Raw genomic sequence first — 11,164 nt, 5'->3', positions numbered from 1 at the left:
TTGGTGGAACAATTACAATGTATGAAAGAAGAGCCCACTGCCCTAACATGCAATATACAAACAAGTTTCTTCACAACAATATATACATACAATACTATCATAGTGTTGTAGTTTGCAAATCCTCTTATCATATATGAGATCTCACATTATACAAATCTTGCATAGCATATAAAATTCCTTCGCAATAGTTTATATTACATTCCTCATTCTCATTAGTTGCACAAGACATAATCTTTACTTATACCTCATAAATTAACAAAACTTTGCTTAGTTGGCCTTTCTGCTTCCACATGCTTGGCTAATTATAACATGATTGCAAGGTTAACATCTAGGGTGTCATCCCATCATGCTAAGTAATTATTTTGATAATAAAATAATTCCTTAAGCTATACAAAGTTATACTTCTATGCTCTTTTCTTCTTTGTTAATTACCTATACTGGTAATTCCTCTATAACTAATGGTGTATTGTGTGTACAGACCTATCCACTGACATATGTCACAGAACATTGTCATCAATCGTTCCTCAACTGCACATTTCCTAGCTTGAAATCTATCATCCACACATACCAAAAGTATCTTTGTGCTTCTACAAAATTTCCAATACTTAGACATTTTTCTATCACTAATTTCATAATGAAATACCAAAATATGTATGTTTCCATAAATGACAACACTACCACATCTACTTAGCCATATTTCCAACACTACATCCACCCAAGTAGAAATTGAGTAGTAGACTATGATTACCTCAAGGCCAAGAATAATCGAGTAGAAATCAAATAAGAATGAGAACACAATTGACAAAGGAAGCAAAGAAGAAAGCAAGAGTCAACCGAGTGGCAAAGAGAAGAAGGATGAAGGAAAAGGAAAAGAAATTATACTTTCTTTGAGTGCTAAGGGAAAGGAAAAAGAAAATGTTATAGAAGATATTAACATTTATAAAAAGATTGTGATTCCTAATTGGGATCAATCTAATCTCTCCATTGAACAAATGGATATTTTGAGTGAGCTATGGAGGAAAAGGGCTCAACAGTGGAAACTCAAGGCAAAAAGGGATAGAGGAAAGGTTCTTGAAGATATCAAGGACATATTTTTAGATTTGATTAAATTTGAGGTAAGTGATAAACCCCCTATCATTGAAAAATTGATTGATATTATACATAAATCAATAAAGATTTAGATGGTTAGGAAAAACTTCTACAAAGGGCAAAAAGAAAACTTGAGAATCAAGTTTTGGAAAATGTAGCCAAGAAGATTGCCATTGATCAAGTGGAATTTTCCACTCTTATGGCTATATTAGAAAGAGTTGTAAATAATAGTGCATCTTTATTTAAAAATTTGTGTGATACATCAAATTTCACCAAAGAAATAAAGGACAAACTGACCAAGATTGATGTCGACTTGAAGAATAGTGTTAGTGATTTAGCACTTGACCTGAATACTTGCTCTAATCATTTTGTGAAGGTTAGATTTTTGACAAATTTAAAGGCTGGACTACTAAGGGAAGAAGCCATTATTAGGGCATCATTAACAAATATTCAAAGTATGATGCTTTCCCACATAGATGTAATGCATAAACATCTTGCACATGCAAAGACATTGGTACATGACACAAACTTCTCAGTTTCATATCTCATTATGGAGTTATTAACTTAACTTCAGATTGAACTACACATTTTGGAGGTATTGCAAGGAAATTGGGATAAAACTATGTCTCTAATTTTGAAGGTTCATCATGATTTCCTCAATCATTTTTGTATAACCTTGTAAAGATATGTTTATGGAATTTGTAATAAAAACAGAAGGGGAAAATGTAGAGGAAAACGTATAGGGGGCAATATCTATGTATATGTAAAGGAATATGTACAAGGGGAAACATACATATATATCTATATATAAGAATATGTACAAATTTAAAAAAAAATTATGAAAAACCAAAACTCATTCAATTGTGATCGAGCCATAGTTTTTCAGTTCAAATCGAGTTGTAGACCCAAGCATATGGGAAGGGAGAGTTTGACTAAAAAATTTGATTAAGATTTTTTGGATTGATGACAAAATTGCACATGATAAGTGTTTTTGTCACTAATGCCAAAGGGAGAGATTGTTTACCCTATGGCAAGATATATTGTCAATTAGTGACAAAACACTTATGTTAGGAAGGTTAGTTAATACTACAACTGAGCTTTCCTTTAGTCGACATGCTTGAATGTAGCTTGAGTAGATTGAGAGTATCTAGTGTTAACCAAGCACTACCATATGGAACACAATTGCATTATCAACCGAGTCACAATGTGAATTGAGTCATCTATGTTCATCGAGTGTTCAATATGAGCTAAGCATCTAGTACAATCAAGGGATCACAATGTTACCCAAGTTCCAGAGTATTACTTGAGTTCACAGTTTTGCCCAAGCATCAACATAACACCTAAATACACATTGTGAGCTAAGCATTAGCATTCAACCAACTTGAAGATATAATTTGATTATTGAAAAGGCACTTTTTTCTTTTGCAGATGACTTGGAATGAAAATATTGTTTGATGGCTATATAAGAAAGGTGAGTTGTTTTGTCTAAGATGTGAGAAATCAAATATAAGTGGAAGAAGCAAATATGGAAAACAAGAAGAAGGTAAATAAAATTGATTAACAAGCTACTAAGTAGTATAAAGGGCAGAGCAGAGACATATCTATCACAATCAGGTGATTAGAATCTTTAGAGGATCTATATCAATAGATCAAGTTGCAAACAAGGATCATCCTACTAATTGCATCCTAACAGTTGTATCAAGTAAATCATCTAACAAGGTGGACCTAGTAGTCCTTTGTAAAATTTCTTAATAGAGTACATACTTCATTGAATTGTAAAATCCTTTCACAAAGTGGACTTAATAGTCCTTCATACTCCTAACAAAGAAGATCACCATAAGTGATCAATTGTAAACCCTAATAGGCCAACTTTATTACTGCAATAGTGAAGCATTATGGGTGTCATCTTCATCCAAATTTTATCTTCTCTTTGGAGGGTTTATGGGTTACCAAATATTCTATCAAAGTGTTATATTGTTGATTTCTTCATTGCTTTATATTTTATGCATGACATTAGATTAGACAATCTAATAAAGAAAGGAAAAAGTATTCTAAGTGAAAAAAATTTAAGTGGTTCTTGATTCACCACCCCCCCCTGCCCCCCCCCCCCCCCATTCACATGTCTATCATTACATTTCCAATAGTGGGGAAACCTAGGTGATCCCACAATACGGGTTCCCACTTTTTGGCCAACTTTGACATTGAAACATTAAAAAACTCCACTTTCAAACATGTATTACTACAAAACCATAAAGAATTTGAAGATGATGTAAACTAGTGATTTTTAGCATTTTCTTTCCAATTTCTAACTATATTTATAAAAAAGAATTGCATTGAATTGAGTTCATTTTTCCTTATCCTTCGAAAAGTGGTTTATATGAAAAATTATGTTTTTAAAAAGTGACAGTTATTTAGTTCAACATATTTTTTTTTTAAATATGACTATGATAAGATTCTTTCAAGGCTAGAATTGTAAGGCCAAAATTGTAACATTAATACCTATAAGATGTAGTTAGTTTCATTCAACTTGATTCAAATTGTATATTTTATTGAGTCTTGTGATTAGGTAAAAATAGGTTTTGAAAGGATTTGAAACCTTGTACAAAGGGACAAGAAAGATATAACAATGAGAATCTTAAAACAACTATGGAGAACCACCCAACAAACTAGAGGGACATGCTAATGTTCCCAACATGAGGACAAACAACCCAAGTCAAACATAGACCATCAAGATTTACATTTTGGTCCCTTCTTTTAAGACCATAAAGTGATATCAAATGAAGGTTTGGAGGACTTTCCTTTTTTCCCTTTAACTGAAGTGCAACCATCCTCCACCTTCCCCGCAACTGCCAATCCCCACTAACCCCCAAAAACCCCCCAACCAAAGAGCCAATAGTAGTATTCTAGAAAGAGTCAGTAGCAGAAGGGACATCAACAAAATTTTGACTCAAAGCAGGCAAAGGGTCTAGAATCACAGAGTCGGCAAGAGACATAACATCAACAACACTTTAAGTCAAAACTATGGAAGAGACAGCACGTGTAGCATTAGAGACATCCATAGAATCCTCATCCAAAGTGAGATCAATATGCGAAGAACTATCCAACCCATCCACAACCGAAGCAGCTTTCTGAATTGTATAATGATCATTTGAAACCCCCAACCACCAAGAAGGTGATTTCTTTGATCTAACCTTATCAGAGGAGCATCAAGTAGCAACTTGTCCAATATTATGACACTTCCTACATCTAAAGGGAATACCTTCTTAATCAAAAAGTTGAATCCAAGAACCACTTGAAGAAGACAAATTAATCATAGCAGGGAGCCCTTTAGAGATATCCATCTCCACAAGTATGCAAGCATATGTTGTCCTAAATACATTGGAGGAAATTGAATCAACCATTAAGAAATGCCCAAGGCCATTCCTCACAGCCTCCAAGATTGAGTCATGCCATAGGTGAAGGGGAAGATTCGATAATCTAACCCAAAAAGGAATCTTATCAAAGGACTCTGTAGTCGGGTTAAATGTCAGATACCAAGGTTTGGCCATTAGGAGGAACCATTCCTCCCAAGAGAAACCACAAGACAAGATCAAATCCCTATAATTAGCATTAGCAAATTTCACAATAAAAAAACCCCTTGCCACAAGGTAGATCTTAACTAAATCTAAAATAATTAGTTCCCAAAATTTGGAGATCCAAGCATGAAGATCCAAGAGAGAGGGCTAAAAACCCCTAAAATGAAAGATAGCAATAGTCATAGAGAAATCAACCACATATGTATTAATCTCATCAACAATGTTAGATTCAAGCTTAAGCAAAAGTGGCTTATCTACAGGAACAGGCACAGCCTCACAACTAGTCACAGTTGGACGAGACCCCTTCCTTAGAGTTGAAGCAATACCTACTTCAAAAGTTGCCACGTCTATATAAGAAATAGTAGATCAACCTCCAACCACATGAGAAACAATAGGAGAGGTGAGCATAACAAGAATAACAACATCAAATCCAGTAGCAACCACAATAGGAGGGGGGCCAAGAACCCTAACAGAGGAAGTCATAACAACATTTGTTGCAGGGAGTCTGGCTGCAACAGAGGCAGCCACCACACCACAAGACTCTCGTACACTATTGTAGGAACAATGAGCAGGAGCTGAAGCATCATGAGGGAGAGGTAAAAATTCAAAAGTATCATGAGCAGGAGCCATAACCTACTCACATGCTAATTTTCTATATTTTATTGAGTTATAAAGTGACATTAACCATAATTTAGACACTTTTTTTTCAATTCAATATAACTTGACTTGTATAAATAGAAATACTTTTTTTTTAATAGAAAGGTAACACAAATACCTCTAGGATACATATTTTTCTAAACAACAAAATCTCTAACTTTCTATTTTTCCTAATGCATCGAACTGAGAGTTTGTGAAATGGCCACACAACCTATATTTGATAAAACTAAAAATATAATTTTATGATAAATATACTATATACTAAAAGTATTGTCATTGGAAAGCTTGTTCAAAGCACAACAATCTTCTATTTTTTTTTTTATAATATTGTCATATTTAGCTATTATTGGAGCCCTTCGAAGGGAAAAGATTGTCAGAATTTCATGCACTTCACTAAAATTGTCATTTTTGACCCCTTCATAAAAAGACCCCTTCGCATGAAGGGAAGTTCCCTTAGGAAATGGCAAGAACAAAAATTTGAATGCACTAGGATTTAATCCTTAGAAGAAGTGCAAATCACTATCATAAATGAAAATTCTAAATATGATTCAAGATGTACGCAACAAATTGTTGAGAATAGTGACAAACCTATCAAAGCATTTGATTGAGTCTCCTTCTTTGTCCACTTACCCTCTTTCATCATCTAAAACTTTTTCTACATCTACCTTAAATCAAGAAATATTTTTTCCTAGACTGATTTGTGTTACTTAGTAATTAGTAGGCCTAAATACAAAAATAAATGTAGTTAACATCTTATGACTCTTCATTTTTGCATGTATCACCACTATCATGATCACTCTACTGATAAATATCATTCCTTGTTTATGTTTATCACATTCATTTCCATTAAATCTATGCTTCTCAAATAAATGATAACTAATACCATAATGAGAAGCCATATCAGAAGAACTAGTGGAGCCTTGGTAGTCACCGAGTCATCACAATTAGGTTTGATAATTTCTTGAGACTTGTTAGGAGAGGACGTGATTGATGTTGGGGATGAGTGGTGGATAGAAGCCACATTAATAATAGTAGAATTAGAATTGGTGAAGATCTCATTGTGGACACATATTAATAGGGTTAGCAATGAGTTTGGAATTTACTTGAGTTTAGGTGCAATGAGATATATGTTGTTCTTCTTGGCGACCAAGGTGCATAAAGAGGATGGCAATGCTAACTCATGAAGTTGTTTTCATAAACTAGGTTGTGCAACATTAGTGTGGGATGCCCATTTAATTGATATGGGTTAATTGATAGTGCGAGGCTAGGATGGTTTAGATTTGATAGAGACTTGATTGCCCAAGTGTGAGATGTTTAAGAGACTTGTCCATCCTTCCAAGATAGTTTATAATGCTTGCAATGTTGTTCATTATTTGGATTCTTGATTTATGACTCAAATTTCACTGTAATACTCTTATTGTACTTAAATTTGACTCCCTTTAACTATATATATATATATATATATATATATATATATATATATATATATATATATATATATATATATATATAATCAAATCTTATAACAATAAAATATCTATATTTTATTTATAAGATAATTAAATATCATCTACAAAATATAAAATAATTCCTTACTACTATAAAGTATGTGTATACTCCATAAACATATCCTAAGTACTATGAACTATATCAAAATCTATTTCCACATAAATGTGAAAATGGAAATGGATATGTTTGCCGATTCTTTTATAAACCACATAAAAAAGAGGCCCAAAATTTTGGGGAACCCTCCTCCCTATTGTACATAGGTCATCTACACATCTACCTCAAACCCCAAATAGTATAAAATGTTTTTTTTTAAGAAAAGAGATAAATGTGGCATTTTCCTGATTGGCAGTTGCCCGCGTGGGGATAAGATTGTGGGCATGATTCAGCTGATCATGGCCTTCACATTCGTTTAAGGCAGTCGAGCTTCCACGTAGCCGCTTATATGAAAGAGAAAAAAGATAAGTCTCGCTAGGGGAGATTGGAAAGTGTTGGATTGGGAAAATGGCTTCGATGATGCTCTCATCCTCACCATCGAGTGCAATTGCAGGGAGAAGATTTGGTGTGAAAGGTTTGCCTTCTCTGAGGCCTGCCTCTCTCAATGTGAGGGCAAGCGTCAAGAAGATTAAGGTGGACGAGCCCCTTGGACCTTCCGGTGGCACCAAATTCAAAGAAGGCAAGGACGCCTCTGGCCGTGTCTCCAAGGTTGGTTCTCTCTCACTCTCTTCTTCATACTTTCATTCAACAATCAGTTGGCTCTACATATTTGGGTTTCATTGTTTATGGGATTCATTCATTTGGCTCTGCATATTTATTGTTCTCGAGATTGATTCATTCATGTGAATTTCATTACTTATAGAATTCATTCATTTGAGTGTCATTGTTCTTGAAACTCATTCATCCATTCATTTGGGTTTTATTGTTCTTGGAACTCATTCATCCATTCATTTGGGTTTCATTGATCTTGAAATGGATTCATTCACGTGAGTTTCATTACTCGCAAAATTCATTTATTTAGATGTCATTGTTCGTGGGATTCATTCATCCATTCATTTGGGTTTCATTGCTCTTGAGATTGATTCATTCATATGAATTTCATTGGTTATGGAATTCATTCATTTGGGTGTCATAGCTTTTGTGATTGATTCATTCATTTGGGTTTCATTGCATTGGGGTTTGACTCATTCATTCGGGTTTTAAGTTGTTTGAATCTTATATTAAGAGAGTGTGTTTTATTACTAGTGAGATTGTTTCAATCTTTGTTTTCTCTCGAAACTTATGTTAAGAGAGTGTGTTTTATAATGAGAAATGGTTGAAAGAAGTTTGTACTTCAAATCTTCCATGGTCTTTGTGTTTGAAATAGACTTGTGAAGTGGGAACTTACCCTTAATATGATAAACAACAAATGTTTTAAAAATATAGGTGATTTAGAGGAAAAGTCTTTCAATTGTTGTATATAAAGATACTTAAAATTTACTACTTTCAAACTTAAAGATGTCATCAATTCAAAGATTAAAGGATGCCAATTGTGTAGTGAAAAATGGACGTAGAGAAGTTATTGACCAAAATCTTTAATGGTCTTATTTTAAAAAATAAGTTTATAACATGAGAGAGAGAGTCTAGACAACATGCTAAGCAAGCTAATATTTAAAATACGTATCTTTGATTTAGAAAGAAAGGTTTGAAATCACTTATGTAGAGGTTCTTAGAATTACTAGGATCCATTTAAGTAACATTATTGTAATTTTAAGATTTTTTTTTTAAAAAAATCTACAGACGATTGTGGAATATGATATTAGTCACTATCTTAGTGTTGTCTAATTTAAGATAAAACAACCACTAAGTAAATCATTTGTTTAAAACTATATCTTTATTTAACTCCTTCATGTGGCTGTAAACTTTTGTAGTGGTATACTAAAATTAGGATATGGTTACTATATAGTGTTGCCTATTAAAAAATAAAACAATTGCTAAGTAAATCATTTGTTTAAAACTATATATGTTTGTAACCCCTTGAATTTGGTTACATAAGTATTACAATATTAACATTTGGATATTGATCATTATCACTATATTAGTTTTGTTTAGTTTTGTACGTATGTATACAGATACGCATATCATAATTTGACATATTGCAGATTATACTTCCCACTTATCAATAATTAAAATGCTTAACTATAGTATAATTTTTATCATGAGTAGTAATGAAAAATCTAATTTAAAATAAGTAGAGGAGAAATAATTTGTTGAATATAATGTCATGACTTCAACTACATTTTTTTGTAGTAAAAAGGTAAATTACAACATATTTTGGAAGGTATAAATATAGTTTCTCATCAATATAAAAAGTACTCATAAACTTCTAAAATTTTCTCTTTATTTTTATACCCTATAATACTTCTATGGATCTATGGACCCTTCTTTGTATGTTAATGGAAGTATTATAAAATAAAATAAAATCTATTGAGAATGTGAAGATTTTTTTTCTGTGTCATTCTCATTATTTACAGTAGATGTATGAAACAAAAGTACCTTTAAAAAATACTTTGTTTGACAAGATGTTTATAGCATACCTCTCTTTTTAAATCACAAATGTGCCTTCTTATAAAACATACATTTTAACCATTAGACTTAATAAAGTTTGCAAGGTAGTTGTAGATATCATAAAAATGATCTTCAGACCCTCATGAAAATTGGAATAAAATTAAGACAAATGTATATATCATTTTTTGAATCACCCAACTTATCCATAATCTTACACTCAATACTTATGGAAAGAACATTAGTATAAATATTAGCATATCTATGACTTAATACATAGTTATCTATTTATCTAAGTCTTTAATATATAAAATATCATTTTGACACTAACATTATACCTTAATGCTCCTATAAGTTAATATTTTATTGATTATTTGTTTTGAAATGTCTCTATATAATGTATATCAAGAAATTTTAACACCAAAGTAAATCATTATCAATGACATCAAAGTTATATATTCCTTTATATTCACTAATGTCCAATAGGGAAATGTTATATGAGAATATTTTAGACTATGGTTGATTTATATTTACTAATCGAAATATTTTTTTGCATATAATTTCATATGTTCTTTATTAATATTATATATTTTTTAGATTAGTTTGAGCACACATTATATGAGAAAATATATTATATCCTCTATGTTTGATATAATTATTTAGTGTAATCTGTATTTAGGGTAAAGGAGTTTATCAATTTGTGAACAAGTATGGTGCGAATGTTGATGGTTATAGTCCCATTTATGATCCAAAAGATTGGTCTCCAACTGGCGATGTCTACACAGGAGGTACATGATTGTATATATATTAAAATTGTTTTATTTTAACATAGATAAAAATAAGTAATTTCAGATGTTGTGTGGCGACAGGGGTACCTGGTTTGATAATATGGGCAATCACATTGGCAGGCGTATTAGCTGTAGGAGCTTTCCTTGTGTACAACACCAGTGCCTTGTCTGGTTGAACAAGAGTATAATATGTAGCTTCTTTTAGTTTTCTAAATCTTATTTGCAAAAGATAAGAAACATGTAAAAACTATTGCTTATTTTCAAAAAGGATTTATGTTTGTTTTTTAACAAATAAATACAAGATCTTGTATTCTCTTATAAAAAAATTATAAATAATTTTAATGTAAAATAATTATATAACCACTACTCTTCATTTATAGATTCCAATATCTCAAGTTCTTATGATTTATATGTTGTTTCCATTTTTTTCTTTTAAACAACAAATATAGAAAAATGTCATCAAACCATATATACATAATAAAAATTTAGTATAAAAGTTATCTCAATTCCTTTTTCGAATTTTGAAACCTCTTTATTTTAGGTTATTTAAATAAATGCACTGAAAGAGATATCTATAGAATACAAAAATAATGAAAGAGTAATTTATAGAATATTCATTTATTTATTAACATTTGGTTTACTAATTTGTTTTTCAAATTCATATCCTTATATTTAAAAAATAATATAAAATTTCATATGTTGAATGGATAAATTGAAAATAGTTATTGCCTTTCATCATCAAACAAAAGTATCTTGTAATTTTTTTGAAGAGAAATTAGCAAAAGAAGATCCTTTAAATTTATATTGGAAATGTAAAACTAATCATATCAAAAATAATATATGAGAACCGTATCAAAATTTGGAAAATTAAATTTATACAATTACACATTATAACATATTATCAAATGTAAATGTTTAAATAATTTTTTTGGAATAAATAAAATTTGATCCAAAAAGGTATTTAATAGAGATATAGATTCATGTGTGTTTTCTAAGCTAATAAAATAG

The 11,164-nt window shown here is 31.3% G+C and overlaps 1 protein-coding gene across 1 annotated transcript; it reads left to right on the top strand.

Annotated features, from left to right (window-relative positions):
- Window positions 1-7,317: 7,317 nt before the first annotated feature.
- Window positions 7,318-10,516, top strand: PSBR (photosystem II subunit R). Its single transcript, XM_089800304.1, has 3 exons — window positions 7,318-7,532; window positions 10,048-10,156; window positions 10,238-10,516. Exons 1-3 carry the CDS (start codon window positions 7,332-7,334, stop codon window positions 10,330-10,332), a joined length of 405 nt encoding a protein of 134 aa, XP_089656430.1. The 5' UTR covers window positions 7,318-7,331; the 3' UTR covers window positions 10,333-10,516.
- Window positions 10,517-11,164: the final 648 nt, after the last annotated feature.

This window comes from Cupressus sempervirens, chromosome 9 (genome assembly GCF_028749045.1).
Source record: "Cupressus sempervirens isolate cs-2001-9-10 chromosome 9, ASM2874904v1, whole genome shotgun sequence".
NCBI lineage: Eukaryota > Viridiplantae > Streptophyta > Pinopsida > Cupressales > Cupressaceae > Cupressus > Cupressus sempervirens.
Note: the sequence above shows the minus strand (reverse complement) of the source record. Positions and strands in the feature narration are given on the sequence as shown.